General features: G+C 36.8%; 1 protein-coding gene across 4 annotated transcripts in view; it reads right to left on the bottom strand.

Annotated features, from left to right (window-relative positions):
* Nucleotides 1–17024, bottom strand: part of SH3TC1 (SH3 domain and tetratricopeptide repeats 1) — a 31345-nt gene extending 14321 nt beyond the window's left edge. The window contains exons 1-8 of one of the 4 annotated variants that reach the window (XM_017828064.1): nucleotides 16917–17024; nucleotides 10999–11250; nucleotides 8517–8591; nucleotides 6138–6265; nucleotides 3539–3644; nucleotides 1709–1852; nucleotides 890–1067; nucleotides 78–151 (exon numbers count right to left, since the gene is read on the bottom strand). In XM_017828064.1, coding sequence (XP_017683553.1) covers nucleotides 78–151; nucleotides 890–1067; nucleotides 1709–1852; nucleotides 3539–3644; nucleotides 6138–6265; nucleotides 8517–8591; nucleotides 10999–11206 — 913 coding nt within the window. In that variant the 5' untranslated portion in view covers nucleotides 11207–11250; nucleotides 16917–17024. Of the gene's footprint in view, nucleotides 1–77; nucleotides 152–889; nucleotides 1068–1708; nucleotides 1853–3538; nucleotides 3645–6137; nucleotides 6266–8093; nucleotides 8183–8516; nucleotides 8592–10998; nucleotides 11251–12307; nucleotides 12417–16916 lie in introns of those variants that run through there. The other 3 variants (XM_017828065.1, XM_017828066.1, XM_017828068.1) reach the window with 3 other exon arrangements.
* Nucleotides 17025–22318: the final 5294 nt, after the last annotated feature.

Genomic DNA, 22318 nt, shown 5'->3' with positions numbered 1-22318 from the left:
TTTAGTGTCTGTCCTAGCAAAAGTCTAGAATATGTTTGGCATTATTTTAATGTTGTTGTTTGAATGGAGTTTCTTACCAACTTTTGTGATCGATTTAGATTCAGTTTTGCATGAAAAATCAATAGGATTAGAATAACCTTTAAGAAACCATCTGAAAGTAGAAAAAGAAATTGAAGTTAGTGTGTAGAGCATTTCACTGAATGCTGTGACAATAACAGTGATATTTTAAATCCATTTGGAAACTAATGCACCCCTCCCACAGCTAGTTTTCAATTTCAGCACAGTTGGTACACTTTAGACAGTTATGTTTTGAGTAATATTAGTAGTGAAAGTCCTCTTACTTCAGGCAAACAAACCAAACTGAGAAAGTCATGCTATTTCTCCTTGCCCCAGGTCATTCCAGTTTTAAGTACTGAGAGCACCAAGAATTAATGGTTTTATGGTGATTTCTAAAGTGAGTCCTTTGATGTCATTTTGGTTCTGGGCTTGAACTGAACTTGAGAAACTGCATTAAGGAGGTGAGTAGCTCCCAGCAATGTTAAGTAAAACCACTGCTAGCCTGTTAACATCCACTTTTCCAAGCATCCTGAAAATTGAAAATTTTCAATTTACATTACTAGAAAAAATGTTAATGGACTTTTTGTCAGAGTCAGGAAGAAAAGCAATATCCAACTCTAGAGATGGCAAACAGTCTCTAAACGCAGCTCTGCAGGCAGCTGGATCACTTTCAGTTGTGTGGTATGAAAGCAGTTAGAGCATCTTTTTCTCAGGGTCAATGAAGATGGATGTTCCACAACAAGCTACCCTTTAGAGACATCTCTGTCTAAGCAGAGGTGTGCATATATGAGACAGATGCATATGAAATAGGTAGGTAGAGTCAGGTACCTACTGATGGAAAGGGTTCAATGGCTCCAGAGAAGCCTTAGACAACACAGATGCGTTGCTATCCACAGATCCACCTGCTACATCTTCAGTGAAATCCCCAGTCTCAAAATAAGCTTTTATTTCATTGTCTGTAGCCATTATCTTTCTTATCAGATTGTCAGGACATAAAACAAAAAGTGATCCTAAAACAAAAGCAGTGGAGCAGATGTCATTTTATGTAATGTTTTAGTGTCATGCAAGCCTTAAAACTTGCTTGAAGAATATCAATAACATTAAATTAAAAAGTCAGATTTTTCAAGACTTTTCTCTCCAATTGTCAGATATTCACATATTTCTGTCCAGTTTTTCTTTCATTAAAAAAATGTAAAGTTGAGGTCTCAAATGAAGCGTAGAACCTTCTGTTGCAGCATTTTCAATATTCCTATTGCAGTAATCAATCCGTCTACCCCATCATTCTATCTGACTGCAAAAGCAGGTGATGCTATTTAGGAGAAGTACACGAGCCTGGCAACTATCCATAATCCCTCTCCTGCACATCTCCAGAATCTGCAATAATATTAGACAAGTTAGAATGTACGTCCACCCCTAATCCTTTTGGTATCCATTTATGGACCAGTTACACATGAATTTCTCTAATCCCTTTATGATCCTACTTAACCTAATCTGTGCTTGTTCCTTCCTCTTCTCTTTCTGGTGCATTTGGAGTGAATAAATTCAAATTTCAGCTTCATTAAGTTTTTTAATAGATCTTAATATTTAATTTGCAGATTTTAAAGAAAGGTGCTTCTCTAAATTTAGCCTTAGCATGTGCAGTCTTACTTACCTTCCTGTAGTAGCAGACTTCTGCACATCAAATTTAAGGATTTTTCATTTATACAGACTTCAATGCCTATTTCTTCCTCCTCTTGAGAATATAGCCAGAAAGACTGATCTAGGAATAAATTCTCCATGCAATGATTTATAAAACCTAGGAAAAAATATCCAACTTGTTTTCTTTGCCATTTTACAGTGTTATACAAAAAGACAAACTTTGAGGAACTCAGAGACTTCTCAATTATTAATTAATGCACAGCTTATAACTAGTTTTACTACATAATAGTTGTAAAATTACATCCATTAAGTCACATGCATTACAGCTACTTTTAATGCTCAGCTCTCACAAACTACACCTAAAGACTCAAAACGTTTCTGTGCCTAATACTGCTGAAAAAGCAGACTATGTCCTCCCCTTACAAAGGTTCTTCGTAGTCTAGAAAGGCTTGGAGTCTGAAAGATAATCACCAGCAAGCTTTGAGCACCAGGTGGTTGGTATCACCTTAGCATCAAAAACAGCTGACTGGAAAAAATGTCAAAAAATAATCTCTTTATAAACTCATGTTGCCTGATTCAGCTATGCCAATATATGGAGACACTGTGCCTGGGTATCAGATTCCTGGAATTTCTTTAGGACAGAGATGATGCTGCATACCAGAGTCATATAAATCAGAAGATAATGCTTGATCTTGGAAGGTGGGACTCCTTATATCAGCATGTAGGGCTTTCAAAGGTGTTAGAGGAAGTAATGATAGTTATAGGGAGATCTCGATTGGCTCATCATAATCAGCATGGTACAGGTAGCAGATTACTACTTAAAGGACCAACATTAATACATTAGCAAATCCTTGTGCAAAAGGTAATGATGGAGAGGAATGGTGGACAGTGATTAAGGTGCTACTCTGCTATTTTGAAGATACTGAATCAATTCCCTGTTAGCTGCAGCCTTTCCCAAGAAGCAGCTTCTTTTTCCTATGTTGTATCTGCAAAATCGGATTGGAACAGTCCTTTTTCTACTTCTCTAAGGAGCATTTAAAAATACAAATTAGCAAGTAAATAGCAAACACAAAATTACAAATAAAATTCATTATTTAAAATTTCTCTGATGGAAACAGGCAAATTCAATCATAATGCACACAAGCTTCCTATAAACAGAAAAAAAACCTCAGGTGAACAAAATGGAGACAAAGGTCTAATTCAAATGCTATTCTTCAAAAAGGACCACTATTCTCTCCGAAAAGTTGTAGGATATTGAAAGTGGAACTCAAATCAGTGGCATCATATTGTTACAAAAGGCATATTTAGATGTGGAAACAAAACTGAAGCATGCAAAAGAGTAACCTCAACATGTCAACAGTGAGCAGAAAAAGCTGCAAAAGCATTTAAATTGCAGCACAGGTTAGACTTTAGGACAAAACCACCTGGATTGGAATAGACTGCTTAGAAATATGATATCATCTGGCCCTGGAGTATCTAACTTAGGCAAGACATCTGCCAGGACCAATAGCTGTTATTTGCTTTGAGACAAAGGCAAGTTTTCCTGGAGGCTGGAGCGTCTCTGCAGCCCAATCACTGGTACTCAGGTCAGGAACATCACTTACTGCTCTTAAGGGTTAATAAATCTAATCTCAGAATTGTGTTCTACAAATTCCCAGTCATAGAATCATAGAAGAACCTGAGTTAGAAGCGACCCACAAGGTTCATAGAAGTTCAACTCCTGGCCCTGCAGAGGACCACCCCAAAAATCCCATCACGTGTCTGAGAGCCTTGTCCACTCAGGCATTGTCTGCAAGTGAATACAAAAATCATATTGAACTGCTGTATGGTTAAACAACTTTACCCAGTGAGTGGTAGGTTAGAAACTTCCATATTTCCTCGAAAGTTTTAAACGTCACCACTATCAGATCTTGATCACTGTGAATAGACAGGAGTCTGGCAGAGAGCTCCTAAAAATCAAAACCAATATTTTATTACAATTGTAATAGACTCAAGCACAATTTGTCCCTAATGCATAGCTAAAATGCTATGCAATAAAGAAGGATAAAAAAAAAAAAATCACACAGGATTTTACCTATATGAGATATCTGTTCTTTAACATATACCTACAAGATAGAGTGAGTCCAGTTTTAATCTGATTTTTGCTTAACAGTTGTATGAACAGTTTCAGTGAGGTTAATTTACAGAGGAAATAAAGAGCTCCCTGACCACATGGAGACTAAAGGTTTGTCTAGTTCAGAAATGTCTGTGTATAATGACCAGTGTCTTCTGAAGAGGATGTCAAAGCCAGGCAAGCATCTAGTAGTTCTTTCCAAGAATACACTCCCAGCACAGAGCAATTTACAGCTTGGGAACTGCCTTTGTCAGACACATGAACATTAATATTAAATAATGGAAAGGAGCTGCTTTGGGGTTTTTTGACTTAAGATTTCTCTAGGTCACTCAAACCATTGTGGATCTACAACTTTCTGCTGTAGATTATCCTCAGAGCTCTGTACACGTATGAAAATGAAGCTCCTTTGATGCAACTTTGAACCTGATTCCAGATATCTTCAGTCCAGAAGAAATACTGAACAGTCATTCCTGAGTTTACTGTTTCCATGTTTAAAACAATTAAATATACTGAAGTATTATTTAAAAAAAAAAGTGCATGAATATCCTTTTATCCTCATTAATAGGGTTCACATTGCTAGGATAGCATTAGATTACACTTTTAACAAAGATTAGCAATGATCATTGCAAAAGGTAATGATGGATTTTAAGAAATTTCAAAAGTGCTTAAAGGAGCAACTACAAAAACCTTCAAATATGTGAAAAATATATACATTTTGATGGATTCTAACCAAAGAGTTGTAATAGAGAGTGTTTGCACTTCAGTTAGTAGATTAAAAACAGGGTTCTCCAATGATGCTGGCTACAGTCTTTCAGGGAAATACAAAAAATTATGGTAATTTATAAGACAAGTATCTGAACCACTATCTCAAAGAATAAGTCACATGTATAACAGGTATATATGTTTATATATAACACAAGTTAACATTTCCCATCTTTGCACCCTTGCTTCCGTTACATCAAAATGGAGCTTAAAACAATTTAAGGGCTGATCAAGGAACTGATTCTAATTCGAGGCAGGGAGAGAAGAAATTGTCTCTCCAACTTTTTCTGTAATAGGAACAAGATGGAACTGATCCACTGATTTTATGACTGTTACATCACAATTTTAAAATGTCTTTAAATTAATTCTGTTCAACTTCCATATTTTCAATTCACACAACCTGAACAGATTAAAATACAAAAGTCCAACCTAGGCCTCTTCAGCAGACATGCCTCATCACTGCTTTGATCTTCTGCATGCCCCTTTCTACACTAGATTACATATTAATGAGAGCCTGAAATCTATTAATAAATTACCAACACATGCTAAAGTATGTCAGCCTCGGGGGCTTTATGTGCTGCCAAATATCAAAACAACATTCTAAGGAAATTTATCATTATCAGTCTTGTTTCCTTCAAAGTCTTTTCCCAGTCTGTTTGTAATAAGGCCACAAATCTAGTCTACTTGTATAGCTCTGTTCCTTTGCCTCCTGATCCCATCACCCTTTCCCCTCTAAACAAAATCCAGAGAAGAGCAGCCCAAGTACAGACTGTTTTCACAGCCACAGAATCAGGAGCCTGGTGATGCAGACTTCACAGCACATGAAAGAAACATGGTGTAGAAACATGTGTCCAAGGCAGTCAAAGCCTTAAGTAAGTAAGATTTCAGTGGTTTGGTTTGCTAGTGAAGGAGGCTGGAACTCATGGCTCAGACAAAAAGGGACACCAGAGGTCAAGTAGTATTGTTCTGCTCTTTTATCAAGAGGGAAGAGGAGACTAACTTGTATTCAAAGCAAACCTCATAGGTTGTAGAGGACAGGTTTCCTAAATACAAACAAATTGAAGACAGTAAAAAAATTTGGCCAACTCTTGTGTGCTATTTAAAGCTACGTCCATTTAGCCTTAGGAAGTCTAATATTTAGGCTATTCTCCTTCAGACTTCCTCTTTGGCTTAGTAGTGAGCTTCCCAGGTCACTTGCATGCCAAATGACTCCAAGTGACTGAAAACTGAAGTGAAGAGTCAATATGAGGGTAAATTAAAAAAAAAAAAAAAACAACCTTATTTCCTTTTGTATTTGATTTGTAAATCAAAGTAGAATATTTTTAAAATAAAACCCTTCAATGTCTTAAGCTGGGTTTGTTTATTGTACATCAGTTTTCCAGTCCTTTTCAGTAGTTTAATATTTTTAAAGTCCCTATGTGGTTTTGGGCAACGGGAAAGACTGGTCACTCAAAATCAAGCATGCAGCACGTAGATGGAAATGGAACCCCAATATCTTTCAGATTGTTTCAGTAGCACATGATATCTTCTCTGAATAAATAAAACAATTTCCAAGCAATTGACTTACACTGAAAACTGCCATCACCTCCCTGCTGTCGTTCTCAAGAAGACGAAGCTGCCCTCTGAGCTGTCTTTGGAGTCTGGGATCAGGACATCCACTCTTTCGTCTAACCATTGTTAACTTCAAGGAGATATCTGGAGAATGATATCCATTTTCAGTGCTACAAGTTCTGTAACTCAGCTTTGGAGAACCAGAAAATCCCTCAAAATCATAGAATATACATTAAAACATATTTTTTCAGCTTCAGAGACAGGCACACAGAAATTAATCTATTGCATGTTTCTTTTACATTTTTATTATTCAGTAGACATAGGAGCCTAGCATGAAACAATTTTTCATAATGAAGCCTACAGTTATACAAAGCAGCATGATAAGCAGGTCTATAGAAATTTTGGGAGACAACTGACACTTATGGATGGAAAATATGAAAAAAGCAAGCAGTTGGTAATTTGTCAAACTAGACAGCTCTACGGACATTGTGAACATGCCCAGATTTCCAAATATCCCATGCATATTTAAAAAAAAAAAAAAATCAAGGCAAACAGATACAGCCATCACCAAAAAAACCCCACCCAGAACTGAGCAACAAAACCCACAGATAGTTCAGCATGTTTCAACAAATCTTTATGCTAATCTCAAACTCATAGTTATCTGACATGTCACCCCCAGTACTTCAGAAGGCTTTTAGAAATTGAATATTGAAAAAGCTTTTTCTCAACTAAGCTGGCTGAACAGCAACAACCAAATTAAATGGTCCAACTAAAAGCTCACATACATGATTTTCCCAGCACATCTGAAAGCAGCTAGATACCTGTTCTCACCTCTTGACATCTATTTATGAGAGACTTTTATTGAAGCTAAGGGTATAGTTCCAGCTAGCTTGTCTCAGATAAAGAGGATCTTTGATAAAGCTGCTTTCATTCTGCACTAATTCATTAATTTAGCTCAATAACAGTAAATCATAAGTTTTCAGATATACAGATGGGTACATAAGCCAATAACACCCACTCAGGAAGAGTCCCAGTTGTAAAGTGTGTAAATAGGTCACACTTCCAGCAATAAATAGGACTGTTGTGCATACTAAAATATTCCACCTCCTCCGAGTTTCACCTTTTAGTCAGGTAAAATAGATATTTTTCACATTTTATTATAATATAATACATCTTAATCTGTTTTTAGAGGGTTTCCTATGTATGTTTCCAGGAGTTTTACCATGACTTGCACGTAAATTATTCGTTACTTTAAGGTCAAGAAGAGTGGCTCAGAAACATAAAGCACTGTTAGTGAATTACAAGACTTCTCTGTTTAAGCTGTGGTCATACAGTCAATTGGTAGTACAAAGAACACAAACTAGTGTATTTGAATGTTATTCAGATCACTATCAGGGAACAGAACTGTTGAACTTTTCATTCCACCTGAAGCCATAAAAAATAATGACACAAGACTATTACTTAATTTGTATTTTTGTTTTACATAGTCAGACTGATACAGAGTTAAATATGTAATTGTAGAAACACAATTTAAGTTTTATATAAAGTTAATGTTACTGAAATAATACTGAATTTGAATGAAGATAACAGAAATATGGCGGCTTGTGTCAAAAAAAACCTATTAATGGCTTATGGAAATGAAATATGGTCCAAAAACCCTATGGTAATCTTCCCATCTGCTTCTGTGAGCTCTGATTCATATCCTCAGTAACGAAGAGCTCAAATTCTATACAGAGTGAGACAAGCAGGTACATAAGCACAAATAAATTAAGTGCAAATAACCACATGCCTGGGGAAAACTGTCTACCACTGACGTGATTTGTCAGATCAATCCAGAAATCAGAGCACATCCCAGTGTTGTTTTTCATGGCTATTTGTCTTCCTCCACAAGCAAGAGAAGGGAAATGTGCCAAGACCCTCGATTCACAGAGCCTGCCATGAACCCTCCAGAAGGGAAGCCTGCTGTACTTACTTACTGAAGAACTGCACTTAATTGCCACTTCATTGAAAATACAGCATTAAAGAAAAAAAATAAAAATTGAGACTTGGAAAGGCCACAAACTGAAAAAAAAAAAAGACATTGGAAGGAGTGAAATCCATATGTCAAATAAGCAATGAACTTTTCATTTGCTCTTTTTTTCTTAGCAATTACAATATAGTCCATAAATTATCTCTGGCTTTTATAGCAGTTATTCCCTCTTTTTATAAGAAATTCTCAACAAATATCATGTAGAAGTTGGACGCTTCACATCTGCCATGAAGGACATTATAAACTTTACAGGAGTGACGACTGCAAATGTTGACATAGTTGAGTTGTCTCAATTTGAGAAAAAAAAAAAGTAAGCAATGAAAAAAGCATTATATCTATAAGACATCATGGGAAAAAATGCCTTACCAGTTGGAAAATTCTCTGCCTGATTTGGAAGGATCCTTGAACTGACATTCATGCATTTTTCACTTTGAGAACACCCTATTATGATAAATGAAAGGAATGGTTATGTGAATTTTCTAAGTCCATAAAACTCACACACACACACACAAAAAACAAAACTCAAATATCCCCCACTTCCAAAGCATTTTATATTCCAATTTATATTCCAATGCACCAGATAATTACTAGCAGAAAATAACTATTTCTCCCCTTCCTGCTGTCTAATTCCCAAAACCCTCAAAAAGTGTCTGCAGAACATTTCTCTCCTACTGGAGCAGGGGAAGTTACATCTTGATTTCCTCATTTTTATGCAAAGTTTCAAGATGGAGGGTTGGTAGAAAAACAGGCTCTCAGGAAACTGAATTCCCCTTCAGGAGGCAGCAAGGGTCAGACTTCATTTTCTCTTTCCTTACACCTCTACTAAAAAGTGGCCTCCACTGGTGCTTCAGTAGTATAAACTGGCAATGATATGTGTGTCTTCTACCAATTCATACATGGAGAACTAATCCTTCTCTATTTGTTAAGAGCTTAATACTTTGGAGATGGTACTGTAAAAATCTAGTGATTTAAAGTTTTAGAAAAATAACACAAATTAGGTATAATTTATGTTAATAGTAATCTGCTTTTTTTCTTTTAGCCCATATTTCTTCCAGTCCTTTTGGGAATTATATATTTTCATGCTGAAGAAACACCTACTCCAACCAATTCCATTTTCTCAAGGTTTTCTCGGCAAAAATCAGTGAACATAAGACTTGATGTTTCTAAGAATAAGAGGGGGAGAAATAGATCTTTCATTTTTAGAAGAAAAATTCTGAGGCAATTTTCATGTATCCCAAGACATTTTCCTCTGCTTTTAAGAAAAAAGCTCCTGTAATATAGTAGGATATGGTAATTTCCAAGTCTTTTGCATCTTCCCTCAAGTGCATCTATTGATGTTACATGAACAAAGTTATGCAAATAAATAAGGATATATAAAAAACAGTCTTTTCACTCCACAAAAAAAAAAAAAAAGGAAGTAAGCAGCAAAAACAACCTTTAAGGCCTATTACTAGTGAATACTAGAACTAGAGACTGCAGTCCCCAAACACTTTTGGTTTTGTAGGTTTTTGGTTGGGTGTTTAACAGGGGCATTGGGATTTTGTTTGGTGTTTTGTTTGTTTGATGGTGGTGTTTTTTTTAATCTCTACTCAATGATATTTGCTTTTAAATAGAAACTTGATAGTGCACTCACTGCAGTATAGGTTGACTGTATATAAGAAGCATTCTAAATTTAAGTTCCCCAGAGCTTACTTGGTTGTAGTTCTGCTTTTTCTTGTTTTAGAAGTATTAACAGAGCAATTGTCAAAACTTTGACAACGTGTTATCAATGGCTTTGATAATGACTTAATAGTTGATTAGGACAACAAATTAGCATATATTTTTGCCGTCACTATTATTTTGATATTACCAGATATAACTTCCTTTGAAAGGTATTTATCAAGACATTAACATCCATCAGCTAATATTTTATTTAAAGCTTTCCTAAGTCACAGAAATCAGGTTTAAAGCAAAATCTATGAGCAAGAATTTTAATTACTCATAGTTCAATTTAAAATAATAGTTTGCTATTAAATTTGAGTAAAAGTATGAGAGTTACTATAAATACAGTTTAAACCTGTTTAAACTGTTTAAAGTGCTATAATTAGATTCAAGAACTCAAAATGAACTCCATCCCCATCCCAACTTAATGGAATGACTTGCATACTTCTTGGCAAGCTGAAGAGAAACTTTATACTGCTCTGAGATGGTTGTACCTGGTATTTGATGTCAGAAGAGTTGCAGTTGTGAACAGAAAAACATTGTGTAAATCACAGGACATAAAATTTTAAATGAAATAGTTTTGCCATGATTGTTTGAAGTATTTTCACATACAGAAAGCCCTTGAACCTAGTAAAGTAAGAGCCTGGCAACGGCCACCTGCCTATGCCACTATACCCTTCCACTCAAAAGGTGCTTCTGACTTGCATGATCTTACTGCAAGATGTATGTTTCCATTTGCACAAATATAAATATAGTATTACATCTTTTGATTAGAAAATGAAGTTAAAAATTTTATAACAACAGAAACACAATCTAATTTGGCTTCTGCATCTTAAAGATATAGCAAAAAGTGCTAGACAAAGAAGTCACATTTCAGTATTCTGGCTTTTTGCTTCTGGTGACTTCCATCTCCTCTTATTTTACTAATGGATAATCCATTTGTCTAACCAAAGTGAATTTCAATACAGTTTGTTCAATAGTCCAATCTAAGCAGTATTGCCATGGAGGAAAATATAGCCACTTGTATTTCAAAAAAAGGCTCAGCTGGAAAAACATATGACAGTTCTCAGCTTGTGCACAGTTTAAAGTAATTTAAATGCAAAGAGAAGTCAAGAGCAGAGTGACCGGGCTATATTAGAGGTCTTACCCATTTGTTCTTGCAACGTGTCCATCCCAGCTCCATCCCTGACAGTGCTGATGGAAGCATTGCCCTCCAAATATTTGCAGTCAGGCCTGCACCTTCCCTGCTCCATTTCTTTCCTCTCCAATTTCTTGTCTTGCTTTCCCTCCAGACCAGGGAACGTGGCATTAGCGCTGAGCATGGATGAACTCTCTCCCACTGCTGAACTCTCCATAATCTGAAGTTCCTCACAGTGATGCAACTAACATTATTAACAATCTGAGGGGGAAAAAAAGGAACAGTAATATTTTTTTCTAACAGTCAGAATAAATGCACATATTCAAGTCATCCCTTTCCTGCAGGAGTTATTTTTAATTGTAACATGGATTAAAGAAATTGCTTTAGACGTCTTTCAGAGGAATTGTTGTGTAACACCCAGATTCATCCCAGAAAAAGCTCCTGCAACCAGGTGGCATCACTACTTTAGCAACAAAGCAATACACTTGGCAAAATCCAAGGCCTGAAGCGAAATGTACTTGTGCCCACTGCTAATTATTCTTTCTTGGCCAGTTTTAAAGCAGAGCCTCCAAGGGATAGCATCATTCACATTAACAGAGGCATTGCAGGGGAAAAACATCATTTTCTAAAGGCGACAAGAGTGGAATGGGTACTGCATGCTTAATTCAAACAAGAAGGAAGGTTTGCATGCAAGGATCTAAATATTACTTTGCAGTAAAGCAGAAGAATGAAGCTAGAGGCTGAGACTGGCAGCAAGACTGTTATTGGCATGAACACCAGGAAAATGAATTGAAATAGAAACAGAGCACAAGTAGTTGCAAGCTTCACTGCTCCCTCTAGGCACTGACATGAGACATGCTGCAATTCCTTTTCTTGGGCACAAGCTACTTCAGCTTCAGGAAGACACAGCCAAGCCATCAGCCAATGCATCCACAATTGATGTGACTCACACAGCCAGCACATGCCCACTGATATTTAGACCCTTTTCCTCAGTGGGCTTTAACATGTCTTTGGGGGATTTCATAAAGCCACAGGATAGATTTTGATTTAGTCCTGTCATTTGGACTAAATCCAAATTCCTCTATGTTTACTCCAGTCATACTCATTAATGAGCTAAACTCATTATGAGTATGGAAACTTATAATCTTCATGAAAATTCCTCTCTCATTTATTTTCCAGCAGAATTTGGTTAAATCTAAAGCTGTAGATGAAAGATTACTTTTGCTCTGCTAAAACCTCAGACTAATGCCTGGTCACCTACTATTCCCTTATGACCTGCCTTCAGACTGGTCAGGAAGTTTCTCCCTTCTCCATTTACCATTCATTGGGGTGTATAAAGCACATTGTTCTGGTTTGTTTCTTCACATCGCTGCCTTCCAACCCTTCTTGTGCTCCAAGCTTCATGTCATGGATCCCTAAACCTGAGCAAACCACTTGAACAGCACAACAGTTCCCAGCTGCCTGCCATGGCAGACAGGGATACAGGACAAGGCAGGATCTGTCTGACAATTTATATACTGCTTTGCAGTCATTGAAACCTTTACCCCAAATGAGCACTTCTTGAAAAAACAGTAAATTATATATAGACAGAGGTAAGTTATGCAATTATAAGAAATTAATGAGGTATAGTTACACATGGTATGACCAGCCCAGGGACTTAAACCATAACCATATCTACCACCAGACCATAAATTAGTGAAGTATAAAGAAATCTAGGCTGGAAGTTGTTCTGCTGTGTTCATTGTCCCACTTTGCTGTTTTTCCAAAGATGCTTTTTGTGCTGCATTGCAGTTCTCCATATTAAGCTATGTGTATATATTCATATACATCTATGAAACATAGATAGTAACTCAAACACAAGTAATTTTTATGCCTTCTCTCAGAAAAGAACATTTTCACTAACATATTTGGTTAACATTGTCATTCAGACTTTAGATGCATTTCTCTCACTAACTTCCTGAAAAACTGTCTATCAGACATGATGACCTAGTTATAAATTATTAAAAATACAGGCCTGCCAGAGGCCAAACTCACTTTGAGAGGGATAGGCTTTCCATTTTTATAGCTGATCTTTTCCTTAAAGTAATGACAGTAGCTAACACTATTCTTTTCAGTACTGTACCAAGATCATACGTAATGCATTCCAATTTTCACACTTAGGAATTAAATATTCTTCTACATATATTTTGTAAATAGTGGTATCTCCTGTTTAAAAAGATGTAAATATTGTGATATTAATGATAATTTAATTCCAAAGGTGGTTATTTAAATTACATAGTTCTATGAATCCAAAGCCAGTTGTTATTTTTAGATCAGGATTACCCCTAATCCCAGAAATGAAATTCAGTGTTCAGATTATTAATTTTTTCCATAAGCTCCTATCCACAAGCAAAAATATCATCCTCCACAGAATTTAGGAAAACAAGTATACTCTGACCTGAATTACTAGAGTTCAGTTGAGCTGGAGAAGAGACATTGATTAACTTCTCATGTCTTCTGCATCAGTTTTATGTTGATAAGAGTAACATATATACAGGGCTGTGAATGAACTTATAAAGCTTGGTGCTGCAAAAGCAAGTAGGACATCTGAACAAATCAAAATGGATATAATCTGTGTAAGAAGATTCAGTCATAGTATGCCAGAGCCTAAGCCAAGGGAGAAAAAAAATAAATCAGAATGAATGAAAGAAAAGCAAAACAGATATGTTCTTTGCATGTTTTCACTTAGCTCTTCCAAGATGCACCAAAAAAATCCTCAAATCTCAAACACTTTTAACAGTCATGTTCTCCTCTGTAGATTCCTTTTCCATTTTTAATGTTTGCCTTAACTACCAAATGTCAACCCATGTGGCTCTGTGTAAGTACTGAGAACAAGACAGTAAATAACTGCCCTGTAGCTAGGCACCTAGCCTACCTAGGCTCTTTTGAATGTTTTTTTAGCATCTAAATGTATCCTAAGGGACACTAATTTGATCCCAAGTGACAAAGGTTCCATAGAACTTTACACATCACTATACTTTTACTATTTACCTTTAACTATCACGTACATACCCCAAGGAACAAAACCGTAACACATAAGCAATGCTACAGTATAATCACCCTATTTATTATATTAGTGCTTTCTCATCAATTTTTAAACTGTTCCAGCACAAATTAAAGCAGATTCAATGGCACAAAACCAGAGAAAATATTCTTCCAATATAAAACAGCTTTACAGAATATTAAACTGCAGTGCTTGAGTCATTCTCATTATTAGAGATTTTTTCATAAACCTATAATGCTAGTAAGTATAATGCTAAGTTAGCAACTAACCATTTGTTGATAGCAACAAATACAAGATTAAGATCTTCAAGATTTAAGATCTACCACTCACCATATAAAGTTTGTCTTCTATAACCAGTTCTTACAATCTACATTTATGTGCACTGACTAAGTGCTTTATTTATAATTTACACAAAGTTATTTTTCTCATGCTCTTTGAGACTTGACCAAGAAATTCCTATTTGGTGCAGGATGTTGGCCATAAAAATTAATCATATCCCTGTTTTTCCAAAATAAGAGCCATGCAGGCAAGATGTGGCACTTCCCACTGCTCTGGGGGACCCTCAGTTTCTGAGGCGGGTACTCGCACTGGGAATGAGCAGAGAGAGAAGAGAGGCAGACACTGCACAGCTCAACACTTCGAGCGCTGCTGGGTGCACTGGTATCCTCCCTCCCTGTGGTGTGAGCTCCCTGGACACAGGGAATGTGTGGGACAGCACACAGAGCCATTGGTGGCACCTGTCCAGGTTTGTGAGGTTCAGAAGGTCCCTCCACCTTCCCCTTCACTTCTCACAGGGCACAGCAGGCAGGAAAGGTCTGTATTCAACAGCTGTTGAACATGAGGTGAAAATAAGACTTTCTCCTACTGGAAGTTGAATAGAACAATTCCTCTATCATGCTTTCCCCTGTGTTGTTGCTTCCTTTTTACTGAATGCTTTCAAAGCACAGCTACCCAGGGAAAAAACCCAAAACATATACAGCTTGACATTTTCCATTTCCCTAATTATGTAGATTGAGGGTTGTTTTTTCCCCTTGCCTTTTATTATTGTTTTAAGAGGCGTTGTGGATGACAGGAACACTCTCCCACCAATTCCTTTCCATTTAAGGGGTGTTGAAGGAGGAAACCAATAACATCCACTGAACAGATTCTCTCTCTCCCTTTAAAGGTATATCTCTAAGTACAAAACTAGGACCCAGTATATAAAAATGGGCTATATTTGAACCAGTTGCCTAAAACCTGCATGCAATACAGTATTTCTTTAATTCATCATCTTCCCTCTAGGAGGCTCAGGACAACTTACTAATGACTAGCTTCAAGTAATCAATGGCAGTGGCAACTATAATTATTCCAGTTTTACAGAGATTGCAATCAAGACAGATTATTTGCAGTCATGCACAAGCGCTGGAGAAGTTCAGAGCTGAATGTAAGGTTGAAATAATTTACTCCAAGAGGATTATTCACACATCATAAACATCCTGGATCATACAAGGTTTCTGCCCCTGCTCCTGTGTGCACCAGTTTGTATCTTACCCAGAGAAAATGAGCAGCAACAGAATTTGTTTCTCCCCTCATCTCACCTGAGCTCCTGATGGATTTGCACTCTGGTAGCCCCAAATTTTTACTCATCTCTTGTGGTGTAGTATGTTCCTCCAGTGTTCCAAACCACCAGAGACAGCTAGTGAATCCTGCATTGTTTTCATTTAAAGCACATTTGGCTGTGTGTACATCCTTGATCATCTGCTCTGCCTCATCTCCTGTACATCCTAAATGTTATACGATACCTCAGTGTTGCCACTATACTGCCTTCAGTTAATCTAGGTCATTTTTCCAAACTGATGCTAGTTTAGTTATTTTATTATTCCTTCTTCCCAGTTTCAACTCACATTTGTTTTGCATCTTTTGTATAAGGCTACAAACATCTTAAAGCCAAGATCATGATAAACTTTGTCCTCAGGGAGAGTAAATCACAGCTTTGATCTCTATGAAGTTCAGTCACAGGCATGAATATAAAAAAAAATAAATCCATATTAGAGTCTGTATAGAAAACAATTTTTATTTATTACACAGAAAGGTAAAGCAAATCTATAGTTAGAGTATAGAGACTTAGGAATCTGAGTACTCTTTGGAAATGGAAGATTGACTCCTTTATCGCTGAAGCAGCTTTAGGTTAGTTAGCAAACCTCAGTAAACAATGTTGCAAGCAGTATCATTGTTCAGGCTAGTCTATAAACAAAAAAGCCCTGGCAAGCTTCAGAGATACAACAGATTCCTTTAAAAGTTGTAACCCTCCCTTACAATTAATTTTCTTCATATCTCAGTAGCACTGAAATATGCCTTGTACCCTCAATCCAGCTATGAAAGCACCATAAGTCCAAAATTTTCAATTTTAGATATGGAAAACTGGATACTAAAATCCACAATCTCATAATTGCTTAAAACCAAGCATAAACTCTGGGATTCTTAAAAAAAAAAATCAGATCACTGTTATAAAATTAAAAAAGGCATCTGTGAACCTCAGCATTTGATTTTGAGTGCTAGATATGACAGAATTTGGCCTGTGGCAGCTAATGCAGAAGAATAAAGTAGGAGCTGCTGCTATTGAACAGCAGCTCAGCTCACACAACACTACCTGGAAGAGGGAAGACAGAGCAGCACAGGAACTCCCAGCAGGTTGTCAGAACCATGATAGATCACATTTACATATATTTTCCAGTCATTTCATTATGGACACACCAAAGCACAGAACACTACTGAAATTACCCCTGCTTAGCTGGCTCCAATTCTAACACATTGACAATAAACCTACAGTCAAATACCAGATGAATAGTATCTAAAACAGAGCAAAAGAGGAACATGCAGGTATAGAGCACAGGACTTCTCCTACCTTTTCCAGGTCTGATTCCCTACAACATGCTGGTAAAGAGCCTGCAGATCTGTGCCTTCCTCAGCTCTGCTCAAAACTGACTCCAGCACAGCTCTTCCTGTCTGACCTTCTTATCTTTCCTGTTGATTGCACAGCCCAGCTTGGATGTGGCAAGTACAAAAAAGTTGTCTATTAACCGATACTGTTAATTCAAAAGCTTTTTTTTTTTTTAAAAAAAAAAAAAGAAACATTCCTGAGTATGAAGCTGAGATACTAAAGTTCATTATGCAAACCAGAAATGTACCAAGCGTGCTGGAAGGTTCATTCGCACACTCTTGCTTTTCAAAGCAATAGTTCATTGTGGCATTTTGCACTGGTGGCTAGAAGGCTCCAAGGGACACATCCAGGCCATTGTGCTGAGAGCATTGTTCAGACAAAAGTAACAAAGAGTCCTTCAGATGGAGTACAGGGCTTTGGTGCCTCTTTGCTTTTGATCACAAAATTAGATTTCTTCCTATCATTCCAGCTACAAAAAACACTGATGAAAAACTGTTTGACAGCAAATTTAGAGTGATATGCTCAGGTCTAAATCAAGTGTATGGTTTAGCAGATCTATCATGCACTATGCATCATTAAATATCAGATGCAGCAGTTTGGAGTTGAGCAAGACTGTTGTGGAATGTAATGCAGAACTTGTCTTCTGTGTAAGACTACCATTGATCCAGGTGCCATATCCCTAATGACCCACAAATGCAAGGCTGAGAAAAACTGAAAACAATCTATCCTATCTCAAATTTGCTTGGTTTTTGTCATCCACACCTTGAGATGTTTTTATGTTCTATTCCTCCTTAACACACCATACATTTCACACAGAGATAGGCACAGTTATGCTAGTCCTACAGGTAAGCATCAAGTGTCTCACATGCATCAGTGTGGGCTACATTGCAGCAGGGACTACATGGGAACAGAAGAGACAGACAGTGTGCACTCCAAAACCATACACACACCTCAGGCATCTCCAGTCAGCAACATCACCATGTTTGGGATATGAGGCTATTGACCAGTTGCCTGTGTGTTGGCAGGGTGGGTGCTGTTCCAAAACACAACAAACAGTCAGAGAGAGCCTGTGGGATTGGGCAGCACCTGGAGAATGGGGTTTGAGGTGATGGGCTGTCCCACACTGCACTGCTGCCCTCATATACCTCTTGCCAGGGGGAATAGAAAAACAGACCCTTCAGATGCCTTTGAGAACTTAGTTATGACTCCTGCCAATCCATCTCAAGGAACATGCACTTAAAAGTTGTTTTTAAACATTATAAATTAGGTATTAATTACAAATTATACTCTCATTTACCTTACTTCATCCCATCACACCACATTAACATGAATTATAAATGCTACTTCACGCTGATCGGCCAATCTGTTCCCGCAGTGTGCTTGGGAACTCTCCATCTCTCCAGAAATTATGAAGTTGAAGGTATTCCAGTAATTGTATAAATCACAACTAACCAATCATCCCAGGGGGAAATAATTTGATATTTCCCTGTAATGCAGTACATAAAGCATACCACTTCAGGTTTCATTGATTTATGTAGTAACTATGTCAACAGCATGAAATACCACATTTCTGTCACCATTTTACTGGCTAATTTTCTATGACTTTCATAAAAGTCTAAATCTTTTAAATAATATTTATTTATACATATATTTAAGGATAATCTTTGGTTAAATTTTATAACCTCAGGTTTCCAATGATATTTGGTAGTTTGGAAAAAAAAAACCAAAATGAAAGCCACCTAAGCCTACTTTTTTCCCAATGAATACCAATCTTTCATTCCCTATTTCTAGGTCCCAATCATTGTAGAATCTACCACTGACTAGTGTGTCCCTAAAATCTCAAAAGATTCAACTAATTTTTATTTTAGAGCACTGAAATTAGGAGAGATGCAACTCACTTTAGGAAACATGTAACAAAATAGCACCAAGGCTCCTTAACTCCCTTTTCCATACCTGCCTAGACTCATTGGGTTTGGAAGGGATATTTAAAAGTCATCTAGTCCAACTCCCCCCTGCAATGAGCAGGGCATCTTCAACTATATCAGGAATCTTCAGCTTCCTCCATGATTTTACTCTGAAGTGAGCAATCCTCCATGGTATTTCATCACTTCAATTCTTGGTGGTGTATATTGACATGTAGTTTAAGCAGAAGCAAGGAAAACAAAGTTTCCAGCTTCAGGGTAATGACATCAAAAGTTGGCCCCAGACTTTCTATTGTCTTATTGAAACAGTACCAACCTGCATTACAGAAATATAATTGAATAACCTTATTGGACAGCTGCTCTCATGAAATAACTCCAGAGACCAATATATTGCAGCAAACAGGAAAAAAAACAGAGGTAGCACAGATTGGTTTCCATTTTAATAATCACATCCCTTATATTACATTTTAGTAACTGTAAATTGTGCTACCTTTTTCAGGTTTTCTTTTGCTAAAAAAATAGGCTTTTAAATTGTTCATTCTAAACAATTCTTTAACTAATAAAATTACATGAAGACATGATGACCCTCTTTATATTGGGTTGTCCCTGATCTTTTCAGGAGTATTAAAAGAAGCTGACAGGAGGCTGGGGAGGACATTGTGTGTTGATACAAGACACTTCCTCTAATTGTCTCTCTCAGGCATTGCTTTTCATCATCCTGTTTGTCTGCTCTTCTGCAGCTGCATGTTTGCCTGACTGCTTTTCACTGCACTATCTTGTTTTAGGAAAAACAGCACATTTTAGTATTAAGGCCAACTTGTACCTTCCAGTATAACTATTATTCCATCACAGCTGGGGACATACCTATGAAGGAACAGTCCACTGCCAAAGGGACTAACTTTAAGGGATAAGCAGATTGAAGTATAACTCATTTGACTATTCACTGATAACTGATAGAAATAATAGATTTAGGCAGGAAGGGATATTCCTATCCACTTTACTAAATTCCCGTCTGATGTCTTTCATCTCAAGTCTAGTAAATGTTACAAAGCTTAATTCCCCTTGCTGGCACCTATCATAAAAAGATACTCCTTGTTCCATGTTTTGCTGAAATTAGCATTCTTCACTATTTACAGCTAACATGACAAATTTGAAATCACACAAGATACTGCTTTCTGGGCTAAATTAGTCTCTATTGGTTCCTCTTTCATCCAGTGATGGAGGCACACCCACTTAGAAAGAAATGTAATGTAATACAATCGGTACTGCAAAGTTCACAAAGAAATATAAATTGAGCCCCTAGATGTGAAATCCATTCAGCTTGAAGTGCTAATTCACAGTGGCAACCTTTTACTTAGCAAACTTATTCAAATAATGATATTAACTTTAGCTGGATTATAAGCATGCATGGATATTAGTTGTGTTATCATGTTCACGCTATACTTACACACAACTTCCACAGAAATAGGTTTAGCCATATGTTTCCTTTTGATTAGGGTGTTATCTCTCCACAGTAACTGCATACAGAATTAGCTAGAGAGTTAAAGTGTTTTCTTGTGGAGTCCTGTCATCTTTGCATCTGCCTGCTTGGAACCCAGATAGCTTTACTTCCCCCAGGTCTTGAAAAAACACCACCCCAGCTCCATAGCCTGGTTCAGAAAGGAAAAACAGAAAACACGAAAAGAAAAATACACTGCCATCCATCTGCACGGAAATGCTGTCGCCTTGTAGTCTGCAGGAACGTGCTGAGTCAAAACATCCAGCTGTTACACCACTTACACAGTTCCTAAGTTATTTACACAGCCCACTACATAATAGCTAAGCTGACTTATAAATGCTAATAATAGATGTTACTGAGCTTGTTATTCCTCAGCACAAGAAAAAACATGGTACGCACCTGACAGAGCTTCCTCCTAGATTCAGCAGCTCCCAAGAAACTCTTGTTACTCACTTGAGGACATTTTTAGCTGTGGACCAAAAAGCCAACATGTTCCTACCAAGGAAGCAATTTGGGCTGGACTCCAAATGCCAGCAGACAAGAAGGGATGCGATCATGGCTGGATTCACAGTTCCATCTCAGGTATGACATGGATCACATATTAGAGAAAGATAAACCTTCTAAAACAGTTTCATCAGCTTGGAAAAAAAAATTGCAATTAACACTTACCACTTCGATTAATCATTTCATTCCCCTATTCTCTAGATCAGCAGCATTAATTTTCTGCCCTACAAGGATAACGGCCTCTCTAAATGAAACATGAACTTTTGAGTTGCATACAGCACAGAAAGCTTTTACTTCTCGATGACCCCAAATCAAATACATTTAGAGAGTTTGTACTCACAAGCTTCAGCATAGGAAATGAGTTGTCCCTACTTTTCTTTCATTTTGAAAGTAGAATTAAATTCCTTATATCTTGTCTTGTCTACAAGGATTAAAAAACTAGGATTGCCTACTAGGATTAAAAGAACACTTGGTAAATAGGGCCTCTAAAACATTCAACCAAGCCTCAAGAATTTAGGGAACACATGTTGACATGGAAGCAATAATTCTGTTCTTCTACAAACCTCCAAATATTAAAAGGGGAAAAAAAAAAAAGAAAACATATGCCATTCAAATTATCCTTAAACTCCCATAGAACACCTTTTAAAAAAAAAAAGTTTTTTTACCCTTCAGCAGGCTAAATCCCCACCTTTTACATCATTGCAGACATTTAAATGAAAAATAGGTACTTCCTTTTATAATCAGGTGAACTGATTTTTAATTAAAGGTTAACTATTTTCAGCTGCTTGAAGTTTACAGGTAGGAATGAGAGTTTATTCTTAAGGAAACCTTCTCATAGATGATATATTGAGTAGGGATTATTTATAATTATTTATTATTATTTATTATGTTGTTCGAATAGATTCGATATCTCTTTTCCTTCAGAGAAATCTTTTCACAAAATCACATGATCATCAAGGTTGGAAGAGACCTTCAGGATCATTGAGTCCCACATTAAGCATTTAGAAAAGGGCACTAATCAAGGTTTTTTCCCCAAAAGAGATTTCTCAGGTTGTCACGGCTTTTCTGTCATTTTTTAAAGCAGAGAAAACTATGTCAGTATATGTAAAATTGTTTATTGTGAGGAGTGGAGCAGAAATCCATAGCTCCTTGATCTTAAAAAAGAAGGGGGAGGAGCAGTGGCAATGAATATTTAGCTCTGCTTCAATCCTTCTCTCTTCTGAGGATTTGCATAAATGTATACTATTTGAAAAGTATTTTTATATTTCTATATACATATTCACACTCTTTTTTTTTTTTTTTTTTTTTTTTTTTTTTTTTACTAGCATGCTAGAGCACTTCTGGGATGGATAAAAAGACTTTCAAGACAGAAGCATTTACAACCCTTAGCTGTACACTGAAACACTTAATTTGCAGAACTGAAATTTTACCCATCTGCTTGG

This window comes from Lepidothrix coronata, unplaced genomic scaffold, assembly GCF_001604755.1.
Source record: "Lepidothrix coronata isolate B3197 unplaced genomic scaffold, Lepidothrix_coronata-1.0 Scaffold145, whole genome shotgun sequence".
Classification (NCBI taxonomy): domain Eukaryota; kingdom Metazoa; phylum Chordata; class Aves; order Passeriformes; family Pipridae; genus Lepidothrix; species Lepidothrix coronata.
This window is presented reverse-complemented; position numbering and strand designations above follow the sequence as displayed.